The sequence below is a fragment of the Sceloporus undulatus genome, chromosome 1 (assembly GCF_019175285.1).
Source record: "Sceloporus undulatus isolate JIND9_A2432 ecotype Alabama chromosome 1, SceUnd_v1.1, whole genome shotgun sequence".
In the NCBI taxonomy this organism is placed as follows: Eukaryota; Metazoa; Chordata; class Lepidosauria; order Squamata; family Phrynosomatidae; genus Sceloporus; species Sceloporus undulatus.
In genome coordinates this window covers 28663779-28684957 of record NC_056522.1, presented here as the reverse complement: position 1 = coordinate 28684957, position 21179 = coordinate 28663779, and the positions used below count along the sequence as shown (strand labels likewise).

The following is a 21179-nucleotide window of genomic DNA, read 5'->3' as shown; positions in this document are numbered from 1 at the left end:
CCTGCCCTTTTTCTAGTAATGGAACTCAACATGGCTAACACCATATTTAAAACAATACAAATTAAAAACATTAATAAGAGTATAAATACAAGATTTTAAAAACAGTTTATGAAATTAAAACATGAAACATTACAAAATACACTAGGACTGGAGTAATGGGTTAAAACTACAGGTAAAGAGATTCCACCTCAACATTTGGGGGGACTTCCTGATAGTAACAGCTGTTTGACAGTGGAACGCACTCTCTCGGAGGGTAGAGGTGTCTTCTTCTTTGGAGGTTTTAAAGCAAATTTGGATCACCATTTGTCTGGGGTGCTTTGACTGTGTGTTCCTTCATGGCAGGAGGTTTGAATGGATGCCCCTTGTGGTCTCTTCCAACTCTTTGACTCTATGATTCTATGACTGTATACAAACCTTAAAAAGAGAACTGCACAGCACCAAAAGCCTGATTCTACTTATTTTGTAAAAGCCAGAAATGTTTTGACCTGCCATCAGAGGAGAGCAAAGATGAGGCCGTCCTGGCCTCTCTATGGAGGGACTTCCAAAAGTCTGGTAGCAGCCACCGAGAAGGTCTGCTTCCTTGTTCCCACCAAACAAGACTGAGAAGATGGTGGGACAGAGAGAAGGACCTCTTCAAGCAAAATTAGAGCTCTCATAGGCTCATAAAAGGAGATAAAGTCCTTCACATAATCTTTTCCGAAGCTGTCCAGGGCTTTATATGTCAAAACCAACACTTCAAATTGCTCCCGGAAATAGACCAGCAGTCAGTGGAGCTGTTGCAACAAGAGCAATATGTGCTCCCTGTATCCAGTCCCAGTTAAAAACCTGGGCCAACTGAAGTTTTGGCCAACTGAAGCTTCAAAAGCATCTCCATATGGAAATTATTTGCCACCTTCATCTTTAGTTAGAAAAAGAAGCGTTGCATCTGATCCCAGATTCAGATTACATTGCTGTAAAGCTAAGGACAGGACCAGGTGGCCTTAGATCACTGATTCCCAACCTTCCTAATGCCGCGACCCTGTAATACAGTTCTTCATGTTGTGGTGACCCAAACTCATGAAATTATTTTCATTGCTAGTTCATAACTGTAATTAAATATGTGTTTTCCAATGGTCTTAGGCGACCCCCATGAAAGGGTCATGTGACCCCCAAAAGGGTCCCGACCCACAGGTTGGGAACCACTGCCCTAGGTGAATGTACAAGTTAGCATTTTATAGGAATGTCAGAGAAACAACTTATCACAACAACAACTAGAAATGCATCTATAGAATGGATCCTGATGCTGGATCTTGAAAGGTTCAGGCCCTGGGTGGGGAGGGCATGTACCGAAGCGACCAAGTTTATAGCTGCTTTGCTCCATTCCAACAGAATAGCGTTTGTTGGATGCTGAACTGCTTAGACATCTCCCCTTTTCTTACATGTGATACCCATGCTAAACACTGAATTCTTTTCTGTTGTTCTATGTGGAAAGTCTGTCTAGAAAGTGAGTTGAGTATAGGTTTGCATAATAATTGCTGCTCAAGCATTACTAACAGTCCTAATGGAGCTGGAGAATGTGTCTGTTTCTTAGTGGGAAGTGCGCACCCAAGGTGTCCCCACTTCACTGAAAGGGCTTATCCCTCTCTCACTATGTTGATCTACTGAGAAGCTGCACTGCACTGAAATCAACCTATGCCTGAAGATGTAACTGGTAGGCCGGAGGGGGGGGGGAGGGATGGAAGGAAGGAAGCCACATAGGAACAGGTTGCTGCAACTGCACTATAACAGACACATGGACAGAATTCTGTTTCTGAGTATGCATGTCCGTTGCAAGATTGAAGTGAGCAGAAAGAAATGTTTAATTTGTATTTGTCAATGTGTGGTCATACTAAAGAAAAATGCCTTATACAAAATAAACAGATGCCTAGGAGTATTGTTAACTATCTTACTGAACTAGAAAGCAAATACGTTTGAAAACTTTGATATTTTTACTGATAAAGGCTTAAATAATCAAAATCTTTCACTATTCATTAAATATCAAAATAGCTGAAAGAACGTTTCAACGTCCTGCGTAGCATGTGAAGAAGCATACATACAATTTCATGGGTGTATACTTAAATGGAAAAGCTATCATTTCAGCTATCATATAGAACATTCCATCCTCACTTCTCAAAATGAGTGCTCATTTAAATCAGATATTATGGAAAAACCAATGGCTAATCCTAAATTCAGGTATACTACCACTCTAGCTAGGCAGATTGCTAGTTGATCATGCTAAGATGCTTCCTTATCCATTATTGGATCTGAAAAAAGGAGGATTAAGAATTATCTGACTTCTCTGTTAATGTGCAAATCATCTAAAAGCTCGGCTTAGAAAGGTCTTAGAATGCTGTACAGCACCAAAATAATAACATCTCAGAATTTTAATAGCTTAAATGTACAGCATAACAAGTGAAGTTAAACAGACAATAGAAAAGGCAAAACACATTTGTGAGTGTTTCATTGATAGCCTTTTTGTCTAGATTTCAGAATTATGTGTTTTTTAAATTTTTATTTAATTTTACAGTTAAAAGTTGCCATTGGGGCAATTTGTTTCTTCACTCCAATTTAGCAATTAAATTGAAATACATTGGGATCATGTGTCACATAATTACAATAGTTAATTAGAACAAAAGAACCAGAGCAAAATATGCAGCCTCCTTTTTAAAAAAAAATATTTCATAGTGTAATGCTTTTCCATCTGCCTCTGCATATGTTGAATAAACAATATCAATAGGCTTAAAGACTCCTCTCCCCACCCCTGATATTTTGAAGAGAGGGAAAGGGAATACGAAGGAGCAGGGGAGCTCTTAATGTTTTATGTTTGCATTTTAAGACTTGTATTGGAGATTGTTACTGCAGTGTCTTTTATCATTTCCATCGCTCAGATACATACGCTTCCTTTTTCAGAAATCTCTGGAAAGTATTTAAAAAGAAAAGAGAAATTGCTAGTATTTCAAAAAACCTCTATTATAATGCATTTTTCAAATATGTCAGACACATCTTTGTTAAAATTAAACCAAGGATTGGTTTTGAGCGAATAGCCCTATATCCTTACAGATGCTGTGGATGGATGCATCTAAGCTGCTTATTATATTGATGGGTTTTGCTGCTCTGCAGCAAATGAAAACAGGCAGCTGCTTCCTCCATCAAAGCAAAAGGCAGCCTGAGTTTTTATTAAACGAGTGTTCATTTCTTCTATTGCCAAAATTCTTCCACAAAACAAAAGAGCAGTTTTAGCACATTATTGCTTAACTAGACATGAACAACTGACAGCAAGTGATAAGCCTGTCTGCTTTTCACAACTGGTAATCATTTTTTGGAATAGATGTTTTAATATAGTTGAATGTAAAATTTTGCAATTTACATCTACAATAGTACGTAAATTTATAGATCCAGCTTGTTGCTGAAGAGTGAAGGCTATAATCACAAAAGGCTTGTTCCAGTGTTGTTTAATTTTTAATGATTATTTGAAAACTAGGTAAAGAAAATGAAATCAAAATTCATTCAGTTGACATACAAAAAGGTGGTAAAGACAATCATACAAGCAGCCCATGCTATTTGACAGTTCTGCTATCTAGTCCAGACTTCAGAGCATCTATACTGTTTTTAAAACACACACACACACACACCTTGGAACTGTATTTGCATCACAGTTCCATGGCCTTTCTTAGGGTTGTCAGTAAAAGAAATTTGCAGATTGCAAACCATCGTGTTTTCTTCCAAGTCATGAATAATAAGAAGAATGAAAGTATGTGTGTGAGAGAGAGTTTGTATTTGGGTGTGAGAGAGAACTGAGCCATTTTGGTCAAGCTGAAGATCTCACCCAACCATCATATATATTTTTCAATGATCTGAATATCATAAATTCAGTTTTCGATTAAGAAGTGGAAAGGGTCTTGTATAAAACATGAACCCAGACAAAGATGTGGAGAGAGATGCTGTTCTTCATTGCTTCAATTTCTCTAGCATGCTTTATGTTAGATACTTATGTCTATTCTGTGGAACATTGAGGTGGACATTCTTTCAATGACACTATTAAGTGTCACTTTTCATGTCTGCTATAAACTATGGAAGAGAAGAACAGTATGTAAAGCCATAAGGTATACGTATTTAATATTCAGAGTAATAACAATAAGTTCTCCTGAATGCATAATGAATATCACCTATCTTAAGAACTATCTTCACATATGCTCACTCAGAAGCTTTAGATTGTAACAAGAGGCTCTTTTCTGTGCCTGAGGTATAGTAGTTCAGCACATAGAAAAGGGCTTTTGAGTTCATGGCATCATAGCAGTGGAACACATTCCTAGGGAAGATTCCTCTGGTCCCATCATTGCTGGCCCTTTGCTGTACTTCAGCAAGTAGATGGCTTTTGTAATGGCAGTATTATTAGGCACATAATTATATGCAGGGGATTTTACTGTGTAGCACTAATTTGAAATGATAGGTATAAAAGTTGGTAGGAAGGTGGGACAATAAATAGACCGACAGAAAATAAGATAATACCAGGCCCCGAGTGTAGGTTTCTCATAGATAACACCAGGGTTTTAGACTATTCATAGGATCATCTCATACGGTATTTTCACACAGCTGAAATTTTGTCCCATATCTGTTCTATGCCACAATTGATCATTCCTATGGAAAGCCTACGCAACCACTGTTTTAACTTGACAAGGAAAATTGTATAATTGAGAGATGCTTTTGTTGTGGTGGTGTGCTTTCAAGTCACTTATGGCGACCCTAAGGCAAACCTATCATGGGGTTTTCTTGGCAAGTTTCTACAGAGCGGGGTTGCCATTGCCATCCTCTGAGGCTGAGAGAATGTGACTTGCCCAAGGTCACCCAATGGATTCTTGTGGCTGAGTCAGGATTCGAACTCTGGTCTCTAGAGTCCTGGTTCAGCTCTCAAGCCACTACACCATGCTGGTTCTTTAGAAGTTTATATACAGGCAACCTGCTATATCTTCTTTAGAGAAGTTTAGAAATAGGAAATCAAAATGAACATGAGGTTTTTTCCTTTGAGGAAAGTTTATAATTTTGAGGCTCTTTAACCTAGAAAAGAGATGAATGATAGCTCACATGACAGAGAGCTATAAAACTATGCATGGTGTGGGAAAAAAATGGATAGAGGAAAGGGTTTTGTCCCCCTTTCTCATAATACTCCCATAATACCAGGGAGATGGAGAGATAAAAGGATGCACCTTTTCAAAAGCACATAGTGCTGCAACAAAATATTGTGATGGCCACCTCAGTGGGCAACTTTAAAGTGGAATTAGACAAGTTCATGGAAGATAGGGCTATCACTGGACACTAACCATAATGGCTCTCCTCTTCCCAGAACCCCACTGTGCAACCCTAAAACCTGCACTTGTAGCCTGGGAAACTCACAAGATCTGGTTTTCAGGCTGTAGCAAAAGCTGCAGGTGGAAGGGTAAAGGAGAATTCAGTCATGACTCTACAGTAACAGGCAAAAGCTTATGTGTTTTCCCTCATTAATAACTTCGGCCATCTTGACCACACTCTGATCTTCCTTGACCACATGTATCCCTTTTTTTTATCTGTGGAATATTGGAGGGTGTTATATCACTTCCAGTGCTCTAGCTGCATGGACATGACAGTTTTGACTTAATGAAAATTGTTCCTGAAGATCAGAGGGTTCTCAGAATCATATCCGAAAGATCATCTTGGTTTAGCAGAACAGCCCCTGTGCACATGTGGAAGTATTTAGAGATGTTTTGTGTTGTTACAGGGAATCTGCTATGAAGCTTGTGAAACTAAAAATTAAAGGAATCAAGCAGTCTTTAAGTATCCTTTTTACACAATATCACTTATCAAAATATAGTTGATATCAACCATCAAAATATTTGGACTACTTTTGACTGGACATTTATAGTATAGTCTCATTTTGTACAATGTAATGTTTAAGGAATGCCTATATGTAGACTTGTATGTGGGGAACCCAATGCAAAAATAACTTTGAATGTCAAGTATTCTTTGCTGATAGATAAAAAGAAAAAGCACGTCAGCACACTGGCTTGCTCTTGGGACAGGTCTCAGGAAGGGAGTTGCACTATTTTTTTTCACTGATTCTATTCTCTCCAAATAGGTTGCAATTTAAAAGATCTCATTAACATAGGTTTCTGGTTCTGGTGTCTTTGGACCTTATCACACGTGGGGGGGGGGGGGGTTGCAGTTCAGATCCGCAGTCACTCCTGTTGTAGCAACGCGAAGCATGATGTTTTTTCACACCAGATCCAGAGTCACTCCTGTCTAGCAATGTGAATTAAGGTTAAAATGTGATGTTTTACCACAACTGGTTGCCTTTCTGTTGCCCTTCTGAATTGAGGGGGAAGCGAAGTCAGTTCTCTTCCAAGCAAGTCACATGATGTGGATTCAAGTTAGCAGAGTGAGTGCACAACCACACCGGAGGGTTCAACTATTCGAATCGGCACCCTTGCACATGCTCAGTGGGGCTCTGGATGTTGTCCTCCTTCCCTGCCCCCTCCTTAGCTGTCATCTTTCATCAGGGTGAAGAAGCAGTCAGGGGATGATGGGATAGGTCACTAGGCGTCGCTGGGGCCAGGATTGGGATGCAGGAGAAGGCAGGGGATGATGGGATAGGTCTCTGGGGGTCACTGGGGGTCACTTGGGCCAGGATTGGGATGCAGGAGAATCTAGACAAGACAGAGGTGTTCCTGGTCAGCCAAAGGGCACAATAGTATTGCACTCTCTCCTGAAGGAACAAGAATCTTCCCAGATGCAGCCCTGACTCTGGATGCTCAGTTTCCTGCAGTGGATAGGAATGCATTTGAACAGTTAAAACTACTGTGATCTGCACCCCTTTTTGGAGATACTGGTCTGGCCTTGGTGAAATACCAAAGATTATTGTTGGATTATTGTTATGTGCTCCAAGTGTGTCTGCCTTTGAAAAATACTCAGAAACTGCACTTAATCCAAGGAGCTGCAGCCTAACCAGGACTAACTAACCAGGACTGCTTATGCTGTTATTAACTGCCTGCAAGTCGACCTTGACTCATGGTGACCCTATGCATGGGGCACCCCAAGACATCCTATCTTCAAATGCTCTACTAAATTCCTACAGATTTAGGGCCATGTTCACTTTGATTGAGACTATCCATTTGGTATGCAGTCTTCCTCTCTTTCTACTGCCTACTGCCTTCTGTCTTTCCAAACATTCTCATCTTTTCCAGTGAATCAGATCTCCTCATGATGTGGCCGACGTATAGCAACCTCAGTTTAGACATCTTGGCTTTTAGACAAAGTTTAGACTTGATTTGTTCTATGACCCATTTATTTGTCTTTTTAGCCATCCATGATACATCTTAAATGAGTTGATTTTGTTTCTGTGAGCATTCTTCACTGTCCAGCTCTCACACCCATACATAGTGATTAGAAATATGATGGCCTGGACAATCCTAACTTTAGTGTTCAGTTGTATATCTTTGCATTTAAGGATCTTGTCTAGTTCTTTCATAGCTGCCCTTCTCAGTCCTGGTGGCGCAGTGGTTAAATGCCTGTACTGCAGCCATTCACTCAAAACCACAAGGTTGGGAGTTCAAGACCAGCAAAAGGGCCCAAGCTCGACTCAGGCTTGCATCCCTCCGAGGTTGCTAAAATGAGTACCCAGACTGTTGGGGGCAAATTAGCTTACTTGCTAAGTAGCTTACTTGTTGTTCACCGCTATGATCTTTGGAATAGCGGTATATAAATAAAACAAATTATTATTATTATTATTATTATTATTATTAGTCTTCTTCTGATTTCTTGACTACAGTTTTCATTCCAATCAATGATTGATCCAAGATAGGAGAAATCATGAACTAGTTCAATTGTCTCATTGTCTACACTGAATTTATGTAAATCCTCTATGGTCATTGTTTTTGTTTTTTTAATGTTCAATAGGAATTGTGCCTTAGCACTTTCTTTTTTGACTTTCTTTAGCAATTGTTCCAAGCATTTGTTATTTTCTGCTAGTATTATGATGTTATCTGCATATCTCAGACTGTTGCTATTCCTTCCCCCAATCTTAACTCCACCTTCCTTTGAGTCTAAGCTGCTCTGTGTATAGTATTTTCTGCATACACATTGAAAAAATAATATGATAGAATGCAGCCCTGTCTGACTCTCTTTCCGACTGAGATCCATTCTGGCCTGATACAGACTGCCCGAAAGCGGCGGTCTGGGGTCGATATTAGGGCTTGGGATTGCAGAGCAGCCACATGCTCCCAAGCCCTACTGTGTGACGTCGTCGTCGTCATTGCGCGGCCTCATCCACATGGGGGCTGCCACGATGACGCAAGTGCAGCGCAGCATCTAAACATCATGGCGCCGCATATGCATCATCGCTGTGCGCAAGTGTGCCATTGGTGCACTCATGATGCCTGCCATGCAGGAAAAAATAACCCGCTTTCAGTGGGTTATTTTTAGTCCTGACAGAGGCTGTGGTGTTTGGTTGGTGAAGCCTCTGTCAGGAGTAAAAACGGGCGGCTCCAGCCTGCCCTTTCGGGGCAATCTGTCAGGCTCCTCTGTTTCTCCATATTTGGTTTTAACAGCAGCCAGGAAATGTGTAATTACTTTGTTAAAATCAATTTTAAGACAATCCATTACCAGGCACAATTCCATTCAGTGGTAATTGTGACCTACAGAGCCTTCTTGGTGACTGTCCCTAGCTCTGAGAGGCTAGAATAGTTCCCTCCTTGCTCTACTTCCATTCTCAGGCAAACGTTTGTTCCAACAGGCCTTCCAGAACTGAATGTTTTTTTAAAAAGGATTTTAATAGAGTACTATTATGTTTTCAACTATATTTTCCAAAAATTACTTTTAATTACTTTTAATTGTGTGTTTTAAGTTCTTTGTAGTGTAACTGACAGTTTAATTACATTTTATTGTCAATCTTTTATATTTTTTAGCTATATTGTATTTGATTTAACTTGTACGCTGCCTTACGTCTCAGTTTTGAGGGAAAAGGAAAAGAGAGGAGATGATGATGATGATGATGATGATGATGATGGATATATGCAGGACTATGTCCTCCTTTATGAGCTACTCAAACTCTAAGATCTTTGGAGAAGTTTCTTCTTCCACAACCCTCACAGGCATTTCTTGTGGGAAAATGAGAGGGATCTTCTCAGTGGCTCCACCTAGGCTTTGGTACTACCTCTTTAAGGAGACCGAGATGGCTCTTTCTTGTTTTCTTTCCATTGTCTGGTTAAAACTTCTATTCCATCAGACTTTGGGGACCTGACTTATATACTGGCAATAGTGTGCTGTTCTCATGATTGTTTATCTTTTCCCTTCTAAATAGTATTGCTTTAAACCAGTGATCCCCAAAGTGGATGGTACAATCTCTCCAGGGGAAAGATTCAGGGGGGCAGTAAGAGGGAAAAGGGGGCATCAGGGGGGATCTTTAATCAAAGTATTGGTGCACAAGAAAGACAAGGGGAACCATCAGCCTTTAGGACCATGGTGGGATGAGAGTTGCTTGAAACTTCTTTTAAGAGTCCCTTAAAACCACTGCACAGACACACTGATCACTTCATGTGTGTTGTCTCCTGCTCTTCACTTGCCCACATGAACTCACTTGCAAGGCTGGGTGCAGGCCATTGCTTTTGGGCTCAGACTGGCACTATTTTCCTTGCTTCAGTCAGTCTTTCCCAAATAGTGCCAGTCTGAGCCCAATGCCACTTTTCCCATGCCACCATGGCGGAAAAAAAGAAGTTTTCAAATGTGGAACTCTGCTTAAGCTGAAAATGGGGGTCTTGGAGATATCTTATTCACAGGATTGCCATGAGTCAAAGTCAGTTAGCAACAACAACAATAACTTCATCCTTACTTCAGTTTTGGAGACAGTCATGCTTAAGCCTCACTGAAATAAATAAGGCTTAAATTAATGCTGGATCAGTCTCATGAAAGCCTGGATCTCATTTCATGTTAACTGAAATGAAGAACAATGTGTGTGGGGAGGGAGACATAGAATGGAGGGTCAGAAGGTCAAAAGAAGGAACACTCTGAAACATCTCTTCATACATTTCTTTGCAAGACACCTTTGGCTTTTTTTTTTTTTCAGGGACCATGTTGCAGGATGAGTATATATGACTGTAAGGGTTCTAATGTTCAAATGTTCGATTGAATACTCAGCTGGTGGAAGGGAGAATTAAACACCATCAATGTAACTCACTATTTGACTACTCAAACAGACCCCAGGCCCGTTAAAAACATATTAAGACAATGTAAAGTGTTTTGAAGCCTTGTTCATTTAAATAGAAAAGAGGCGAACAATTTTTTAGTTCTCTTGCTGATTGGAGTGGGATTTTCAAAGGTTTAATGTGGGCAGGACCTTGCCCAGTGTTTGTGTGACAAGATAAGATTTTCATCCAAGCAAGGTCTTCATATACTGTATAGCTATATTACATCTCTGCATATTACAAATATAGGTCAGCACAAGGGAGTAGAAGTCAAAGTGCAAACTCCTCCACATGGATTGTTAAGCTTATCCCTATTTTGAAAGCCATCAAAGAGGATTACCTACCTGTTCAAGCAAGAGAAGCTTTTCCTTTTACTAAAATTAACAAAGGTATTCTTGCTGCTGGCTTAATGTTTTAGTGAGTAGCACTGTGTACTCCCATACTCAAGATCTTGGTTTGTGAAAGACCTTTGACTGCTGTTCTTTTTTAGTTGCCAGTGTCTGGAATTAATACCGATATGGTACTTGGTAGTCCTAAAAATTATATTGAGTCTAGCTGGGGGATGACTGGATTATGTGGTTTTGGGGGACCCGGTCTACAGTCTTCCCAGTGATGGTGTAAAGAGCTGCTACTGCAAAGGAACTAAATGCTGACCAGAGCTTGGAAGAGTTCATTTTGCAGATAATGGCCAGAATCCCCTGGCCAATATGGCTTCTGGATATGCTGACTGGAGGAGTCTGGGAAATGTATATACCAAGAAAGTCACCAAACTCCAGTGCCAACTTTCTTTCTGCCCTACCGTCAAGGGAAGAAAATAATGCTGTCCAGTATAAGAAATGCACCTATTGTTCAAAGCCATGGTTGAATGTATCTTAATTTGAAAGAAGAAGAGAAATTCAACAGCTTGAGAGGTCTCTTCCAAATGCCAGTGTTTTGTGACATAACTAAGAAAAGACTTTGGAATTAAATAGTTGTCAATTTAATAAAGAAATTCATTTGAGGAAAATTACAGGTGGTTCTAAATTAGCCACATATTCATTAAACTCTTTGATGGGTAACAGCAGGAAAAATCCTTTAAAAAAAATACTTACAGTACAATTCACAAAAATGTCCCTTTACTTTGATCTGATCTTTTTCAATGCCACTTCAAGCAGGCAAGCCTAGACAGATCCCAGGCAGACCTGGAAGGTAGATTTCACCCAAAGATCTGCAATCAGTAATGGCTCTATTTGGTCCTGGCTGGGTAAGGGGCTGTGCAGACTGCCCCTAAGAGGTGGCCTGCAGCCGCCTTCAGCTGCACTGTTTCGGGGCTGCAGCAACTGCATGACACAGATCTGATCTGATTCATTTTGCATCCTAGAAAGGGTGTGATAGCTGCAGCACCACGGCTTTAAGGTGGTCCTTTGGCTCTGCGTCATGTGGTTGCAGCACAAGAGGAGTGCCATGACACTGTGTGGAGTGGTGCGCGGCATCATGGCACCCTGGGGGTGGAGTCTGTGCATGTGTCATATGGATGCCATGCCCTGACTCTGCCCCCATGCCAGCCTCAATGGCCGGTCTGCACAGGGCTTCAATTTTACAGTTTCTTAGACTATGTACAGAACCTTCAGGCCTTTAGTGAGATACCAGCAGAATTTCTTGCATTGTGGAGGGGAAGACATCATTAGCTTGGCAGAAACAGTTTTACAGACATGACTTTAATGTATGCTTCCAGAGCAGGTTTTTAGCATGAGCATGGGTCTGCAGAATCACTCCACTTCCACTGGTTGGAACCCACTTCTGCCAAAGGGAACATTGTGTTGGATACTGGCCCATAATGACAGACATGGAATGTCATTCGCTTCTTTAACAGCCTACATGTCTCCCTGTGCAGAATTCAAGGTAATTTAAAACTTAAATAAAAACAGAATCCAGTTAAATTCAATTGTTATAATCATCATAACAAAGAATTAACCGATCAGACCAGAATGTCATGTATAAAGTAATTTGTTTTTAAACTTCCCAGATGCTGGGCGCAGGGGGCAGCAGCCACCAGGAAAGCTTTCCTTGACGGAGAAAATAAAGCAGTTTTATTTCACTCACCTTTTCACCCCGACTCCCCTCACCCTGCAAGTTGGCGCTGAAAATTCCCAGCTGAAAACTTTCAGCACAGTACTAAAGAAGCTTCATCCAGTTCCTCTTTAGAGGAGTTGTAAGGACACTGGGATGAGGAAGAATTTGTAGCTTCAAGTGAGAGCAGGACTTATGAGATATGACTTCTAAAAGATAGTGAGGGAAAAGTAATGCAATTTTAAAAGACCCACTGTATATTATACCCTCTTGAGGAGAAGTATGATTTCCCTGCCCCAACACTTTTGGCAGTGTGGTGACCCATAGAGGGAGCTCAGGAAGATAGGTATGCCTACATATAAATGCACATGAAACATAGAACACAAACCATCTGCCAGAATAGTTTGGTAGAAAGGGAGCAATGGAGTGATACATTTTCCACGTGGAAAGCTAAGACAAATGACCCATCTTCATTGGTGTGTGGCAGGAAGAAGCCTTTTTCTTGAACAAAAATCCTTGTGTGCGTGGGAAACTAATGAAAGTCAGTTTACTTCTCTGGAATTTCTACAAAGCATTACCGTTATGTGACTCTGATCTAACATACAGCAGTAGTGTGTATGGATTATCCCTTACGGCTGGCTGCAGGCCATAGAGGATATAATTTAAATCCTAATGATACCATGGCTAATGAAGATTGCCCTTTAGCTAACAAATGCTCAATGTTAGCACCATGCTCTGGATGTGCAAGAATGAATGTCTCCTTGTGTTCATCCATGCAGGAAGATCCAGAGAGCTCCAAGTTCATCCATTGAGTGATCATGAATTAATAGGCTAGAGGAATAGTGGGGGTTTTTTGGTTGGAAGGATGTCCAGTCCATCTTTCTGCTGTTACTCTGACAATGATTTAAGATGTCTTTTAGTGATATGGGTCAGTTATGTACTACATAGAACACAGTGATAGCAAAGTCCAACAGTGGGAAGTGGGTCTCAGGATACATCTACACTGCAGAATTAATGCAGTTTTGACACTGCTTTAAATGCCATGGAATTCTGGGATTTGTAGTTTTGTGAGATATTTAGCCTTCTCTGTCAGAAAGCTCTGACATAACAACATACAAATCTCAGGATACCACAGGATGGAGCCATGACAGCTAAAGCAGTGTCAAACTGCATTGATTCTGCAATGCGGCAGCAGCCTCAGTAAGTGGTAAATGTACCACTTACATACCCAACAACATTTCACAGATTAAATCTGAGAAGGTGTGTGGTCAAAAAGGTGTGGCTGGGTAAGTTATTAGTATAGAAGAACACACATGAAAAAAACCCTACTGTTTTAAGCAGAAAATCCCTGCCTTGAATTTATGATAGGTGGAAAAAGTAAAAGTAGATACAAATGAACTTACTACTCCTATCTCCCCTGCTGAGCTTGTGAATTCAGTTCGTATCAGTTGAAATAAGCTGAGGACAAAGGGAGAAACTGAGAGGAGGTGGGAAAAATCAAGACATTTTAAAAGTAGCTGAGCAAGTGGAAAGGCAGTACTGTCCTGCCAGTTGGAAAGTATGCAAAAGTAGTCTCAAACATTGCCCGAGAATCAAGTTGCTAGTCAGTGAAATGAAACCACAGGATTCTTACTAGTATGGTTGATCATCTATCTCTATATCCCACCTTTCTTTCATCAAAGTACTTAAGGTAGCATAAAACCAACTACAACAAAATGCAGCTTTAAAAAATCTATTAGTACAAAAGTGTAATAATAAACAAATCATTCTATAGAAAACACAAAGTTTAAACAGTTTAAAACACATTTAAAATGTTATATTTTAAAAAAGATAAAAGCATAGCACAAAACCCATCTGCTGGATGAATGAACAGCCAAAGGCCTGATTAAATAAAAAGGACTTTAGTAGTGAATTAATAGTGACATTTTCAACAGTATGCTTGCAAAGTTTAACACTAATGTAATTATTAATTTTTGTGCTGCAGTACTGCTGCAATTCTTAAAGATATTTAAAATGTACTGTAGATGGGCAGTACAGTAATTGAATACCTGCATACATACAAGATTCCCTCTTAGAAAAAGTAGACTTTTTGTTTCTATAATTGACCTAGGGTGTTTTTTTAAATAGAATAATTGATGGGACATAAGGTTGATAACTAATGCTATAAGGCATGCCATCATCATCATCATCATCATCTTGTTAATGCAGTATACTGAAAATAGGCCTTCCTTGAGATCATATGGCGAGCAAGTCCTTCACTGAGAGGAGATCTGAAAAATAGCAGCTTGGTTCACAGTTCACATTCTTAACCCTTTTGTTACACCAGTTCTGACATTTTAACTTTCCAATGCCTTCACTTTCAATTTCAGAATGTTAAGATATAACATACATACTAACAGCATTTCTTCACTGGTACAAACATTGTGGCTTAAATTCAGATCATGCTAGTGGACCTAGGCTAGTACAATGGGACTTTCTTGGCCTTTACTTCCAGCAGATCCCTCCATGCCATCTGAAATCTTTCTTCAGAGGGTTTCCCATCCTGCAGAACTGGTTTTAATGGCATGCAAAGCCTTGCAGGACAGAATCTCCTTCTTCCAGATACACTGATGGAAGCAGTTCCATCCAGTGGGATGACAGCAAAAGGTTTTACCATAGGTTTGTGTTTTGCTAGATTTTTACCTCACCCTGTAAAACAGAATATAATTTTAACCTCATATATTTAAAATTTATAGTGGATCAGCATGAGACAGAATAACTTGATCAGGAATGATCAGTGAACTTCATAACTACATGGGATGACAAATTTTCAGATCCTAGCCACCATTCCACAATGGTGACATTTCTGCAGGGTGTTTTTACAGAATGGTAAACCAAGATTCTGAAGAACATGGCAAGATGCTAATGCATGCAACCCTGTGAACTCATACATAGCTCCTGCTCCTAAGGAAAGTAGCTTTACCAATAATGATTTGCTTCCCTCTTAGCAGATAATCAGAATCTAGGACCTTGGCTGGATTCCCTTTACAAGCCCAGGTTCATGAACCAGGGTTGTTATTGCCTTTTAATCCTGGCTTGTTTTGGGGGAAATAAACCATGATCCTCGATTAGGACAATATATGCATTTTTTTTTGTTTACCTGCTTGTGCTGTCGGAAATTGCTGAGCCAGAGCGGACACACTGCATGTGCCAATATATACTTCATTCACTGTAAGTCAGAATCCTAACAAATGTTTCAGAATTTAAATATTAGATACACGATTTGACAAAATAAACATGGAGTATAGAAACCTGTAAACAAGTGCATATGGCATAGCCATTGACATCTAAATGAAGTACAAGGCTACAAATGAAGCAGAGGTTCAGTCTCCCTTATCTAGAATTCTGAAATCCAAAATATTCTAAAACTTTTTCATGGGTCACTGACACCTTTACTTTCTGATGTTTATATGTACACAAACTTTGTTTCATTCACAACATTATTTAAATATGTATAAAATTACCTTCATATTAGGTGTATATGAAACATAATTGAAATTTGGGTCCCATCTCCAAGATATCTCATTATGTACATAAATGCAATTACAGTGGACCCTCCACATTCACTGGGGTTAGGAGCACAGGGCCCCATGAAAGTGGGAAAATGCAAATTAAAAAATGTGGTTTTTTAACCTGAGAGAACACCTCTCTAGGAATCTCTGTGTCCTCCAAGGCAACTCTGTGGTCAACAATCTGCTGAAACCTGATCAGAATTGCACTGAAGAATCTATAAATGCCTAAAGAAGTGTTCTCTCTAGGAATCTCTAGGCCCTCCAGTGCAGCTTTTGGAGGAAGTTGATCACAGAGTTGCACAGGAGGAACTAGAGATTCCTGGAGAGAACATATTGATCAAATTATGAATAATCAAATCTGCAAAAGTCAAAGCCTTAAATGTGGAGGGCCGACTGTAAAGGTATTCCAAAATCTATCCCCTCCCCAAATAATAACCCAAAATCCAAAACACCTCTGGTCCCAAGCATTTTCAGATAAGGGAGATTCAACCTGTACATGACCCTGTTGCTGGAGTTCTAAATTATTTGGCTTGTTTACATTAAGAATTTTCCTACTATTCTGTTCTGTATTGTTTTATCACAAATTTATATATGCAGTTGACTCAGTATAGTTTCTTCAGTTTGTTTCCATCTTCTTTCCGCTCTTACATTGACAATATATATACATATATTGATAAATACTGTGAAATCTTGATAGGGTCAAGATTTTTCTGTATAGTATTTTACAAGTGTGCATGAGTAGTTGGACATATTGGAGTATTGCTGTAATCTTGATGTGACTTGCATGTTGTATAGTGTTGTTTCTTTTGTGGTATCAAGTTACTTCTTGCCTACTGTTTATGAGTACACAGAAGTAGCACAAGACACCAAAGGACAGTGGCAAAGGCAAGCATATGAGGACACCAGGATTGTTTTTTAAGTCACTTATCGGTGTGTATGTTGGTAATGTATAGGGGAGGAGTCTCAAATGAACCATATAACTAATTAATGTTAGAAATTATTTTACTTCAAGAAGAATTCAAGGAAAAACACAGAGCAGAGTGAACCCATGGAATGGGAAAAACACATCATAGGGAATTGTGCTTCCCCTGATCTGTGTTAATATCTGTATCTTACATTATTTTTGCTTGTTATTTTCTGTCTTAAGTTTAGGAACACAGAAAAAAGTGACTTTGGACAGATTAACAATGTGTTTTCAAATATAAAGGGAGATTGTTCTCTTACAGCGCTTGTATTTTTGTTTGTTTTTTATAGGTATCTGGCCTTCTGAAGAGGTACTAGCTTACTACTGCCTCAAGCAACATGAAATGTTCAGGTAAAAAAAAACAACCCATAAAGGACCGATTCTAATCCATTAGTTATATTTGCATAGTAAAGATTGCTATGATTTAAGTCATCAGATTGAGTTTTTAAAAGTTCAAGGTGAAAGCATGTTGCTCTTAACAAAGAATTTGGAGCTGCCTTTGGGTACTAATATTGCACAGCAAGCTTTCTGCTATATGTCAAAGACTTTTGATTTCCACTCAAGGCGTTTTATTTCACTTTGATTTTTGGGAAACAAAAGTGAGGCACCAATCGATCAGCACTGATTGTGAAGGTCGGGGTGGGGGGGATAAAGGCATCCTTTGCTCTGACTTCTTTTTTGAAAGTCAGCAAAGAGTTCTCTTAGAAGGTAGAGTGTGTTTTTTAAAGGAAAGCTTTGATCCTAGAGCCTTTCTGTCATTCCCTGCATGTTTTATGCCATTGTGCTCTGTGTATTTTACATATTTATACACCACAGATTACTAGACTCCACACCTAGATATGCTGGTACAGTATGAAAGGCACAATAGACCAAGTTTCTTGGCTTTCGTAAGCTGAAGAAATTTACATTTGATGGATTCCCAGGAGATCAGTTGCTAAGGGACTATGAGAATGAACTGGGAGGTAAGGTATAGCAGCATTGAAATGGAAACGGGGCAAATTTTGCATCTGTTTGCAAGACACATCCTGTCATTCAGTCTAGGGGAATTTCAAAAGAGTATAAGCATGGTTCATGCTGAAGAGTGGCACAAGTCATCCTGGATGCCAAGACAACCAATGTTCACTATCATGGTAAGTTGCAGAGATGAACAAAAATCATTACCCAAGTCTTAGGTGTCATAGCAGGGTGTGAGGTTCTTCAATGATTTTTTAGGGATAAGCTGCAAAAATGTTGGACAAAATTGGGTAGTAGTTGTCAGTAATCTTTTCACCTTTTTGAAACATCAGCAACAAAATAAGTGTGCTATGTCTGGGCATTCTGAGAGTGAAATATAGGCCTGATACAGACGAGCAGAAAGGAGCGCCGAGATGCCACCCTTTTTGCCCCACATGGAGGCTGCAGCAACTAAATGCTGCGGCCTCTGGGAACCTTAAAAACGGGGGCCACCATGATGACAACATGTGGCACAGTGTCCAAATGGCGCCACACCGAGCGGACATCATCAGCGCGCACAAGGGCACTGATGGTGGCACACACGCTTCCAGCGGGTTCTTCTTAGGGCATGCATGTGGCACCATCAATGCCCTTGTGTGTGCTCATGATGTCCGCTCGGTGTGGTGTCATCATGGTGGCCCCCGTGTAGATGGGGGCACACCATTATGGCATGGTAGGGCTTGGGAGCGTGTGGTCGCTCCGCTGCCCCTAGCAATAATCTCGACCCCAGGACGATGCTTTTTGCCTCTTTGTATCGGGTCATAGTTACCAACAAAAGGGGGCTTCCAGAAGGAGCTCCATTGTTGCTACCACTGCAGATGGCAGTGCCAAAATAAACGTGTAATAATAATAATACTAAGGAAAGGCCATTGTACATCTGCCTGTGGTGAGGCACCAAGTTTTTTCACACACCATGAAGCTGTCTCTCCTTATTTGAGGGCATCCAATTTTCACCCTACACCTATGTCTTTAAATACATTTTTTTTAAAGACTTTATCACCACTATTTAGGTTTCTTTTATTAAAAGTAGAAACAGCAGCAATGTTGCAAAGCAGCAAAATAGAGATCATCCTGATTGCCAAGAAAAGGCACCCTGTCTTGGCAGACAAAACACTCTGGAGATGTTGTAAAGAGATAGTTGTACCAGTCCAATTGCTATCTTTATAACTTGTACTTGCAGTCAGTGAACAGATACCTCGAGCAAGTCCAAGATTGTCCATGACTGGACTTTTTAGAAGTGCTGTGTCTACGATCGCTTGCGAGTGTGGGAGTTCCTTGCCAATCATCATCATTGTTGTCGTCGTCATCATCTTCATCACCATCATTTGCATTTGCTTTAATTCCTAGAAGTTCTAGGAACATAAGAAGATGTCCTCTACCAATAAGATCACTGGTTGGTCTATTAGTTTGCTACTGACTGTACTGTTTAGCACTGGCTCACTGGAGTTTCACACAGTTTCCTGACTTCCTGGAGAAGTCAAACATTAATCCAGGGATCTTCAGTGTGTAGTGCATGTGCTACTACCCATGTCTGCAACTGCAGGGAACCAGGCTCTTCATAGACTCTATTAATGAGAAAATGATGGGTATTCCATCTATTTGCCTTCTCTCCACTTCCCAAGACGCACTGGGCATTTCACAAAACTGCAACTAGTAAGGCAAACTGCATCCTTACAGTTCCATAGTAGACATGTCTATCTTCAGTAGCATATAGCCTGCCTTTATTTCTGTCTTAACTCATGGACAAAACTTTTCAGACTATAGTCCCAGATTAAATTTTCTTTTAAGGGATCATTTCTGGTGACCATCACACCTGACTGAAGCAATAATGGATTATCAGCTCAATATTTCAATCCATCCATTCTATGTCTATGCAAGAACAGTGTGCTTGGTCTTCCAGACTGTGTTAACATCCTCTTCCATTTTTCGTACACTGAGGATTTAACCTTCTCTGTCTGTTAGCATTGCTCTGTGTTACCACTTTACAAACAAAGTCTATGTACATTCAGCTCTGGGAGCTGAATATAAACCCTGGGAGTGTTTGTGTCCTTTGTCTTTTCTTAGGGAATATCCCAACCCCTGTAACAAGGTAGCTCACATTCACAATCATCAAGCACTATGCTGTTAAAACAAATATTTGCACTGTTGTTGCTATTGGGAAAATTGTTATTCAGTCTCTTCTTAAAAACACATGAATCTGGCTTAAACCAGGAATTATTATCTATCCATCTAGCCTATTATTACCTATCACAACAGGCAACAGCATTCCGAGATCTCAGGCAATGTCTTTCTCATCACCTGTTACCTGATCCCTTGTCTTTTCTTTTTCAAACCAGCATGTCAAAGATCAAACCTGAGACATTCTGCAGGCATAATATGGATTCTGCTATTTATCTGTGTTCCTTGTGTTTGTTTGTAAGATTTATGTTATTCACTTCCTGGAAAGTTAGCTTTCCCACCAGCCAGACAAGTTAACTGAGGTGTCAAGCAGACCAGCAATAATACCTTCCCATTTTGGGAGATGAACACATTGGTTGGAATTGGGTATAACACTTTCATTCTTAGTCCCACATCTGTAAAATGAGAGTAGCAACAATTAGATAATGGCAGAGGAAATATCTTAGTAGAGGAAATATCTTGCCTTGAAACATTGGAGCATGGTGCATCCCTTGGCTGGGCTCTGGGATGATGGTGACGGGATGCCATGGTCCCAAAGCCAGGCATGCTGCAGTCATGAACAGGGCACCAGCAGGAACAGCTTTTTACCTCTCATTTTCCCATGTGGCTTCGGGATACATTAGCCAGCCTCAGAGTGGCTTCCAGCTGCTTTGGGGGCATGAGTTGCATAAATGCCATGCCCCCAAAGTGGCTGGAAACTACTTTATTTGGCCCGTCTGCTTCAGGTCTGTAAAAGACAACAGAGAAAGTATGTAGTAGATTCACCCCATGCAGTTACATGACTACTTTGTGTACTGTTAGTGTCTTATAAATAATACTTCTGGTAGGGAAGCAGAAAGGAAACAAACTCATTTGACAGTGCAAAACTTGTGGATTAATATAGGCATGAAGAGAACTGTGAAGAGAACAGAACCCTTGTTCAATTAGTGGCTTCCAGCTGCTTTGGGGGCATGAGTTGCATAAATGCCATGCCCCCAAAGTGGCTGGAAACTACTTTATTTGGCCCGTCTGCTTCAGGTCTGTAAAAGACAACAGAGAAAGTATGTAGTAGATTCACCCCATGCAGTTACATGACTACTTTGTGTACTGTTAGTGTCTTATAAATAATACTTCTGGTAGGGAAGCAGAAAGGAAACAAACTCATTTGACAGTGCAAAACTTGTGGATTAATATAGGCATGAAGAGAACTGTGAAGAGAACAGAACCCTTGTTCAATTA

At 40.1% G+C, this 21179-nt stretch overlaps 1 protein-coding gene across 2 annotated transcripts in view; it reads left to right on the top strand.

The window, feature by feature from the left end:
• The window catches only part of CAMKMT (calmodulin-lysine N-methyltransferase), a 343394-nt gene that overhangs the window by 246269 nt on the left and 75946 nt on the right, over positions 1-21179 (top strand). For both annotated transcript variants that reach the window (XM_042458409.1, XM_042458335.1), the window contains one exon: positions 17081-17141. In XM_042458409.1, coding sequence (XP_042314343.1) covers positions 17081-17141 — 61 coding nt within the window. The remainder of the gene's footprint in view (positions 1-17080; positions 17142-21179) is intronic.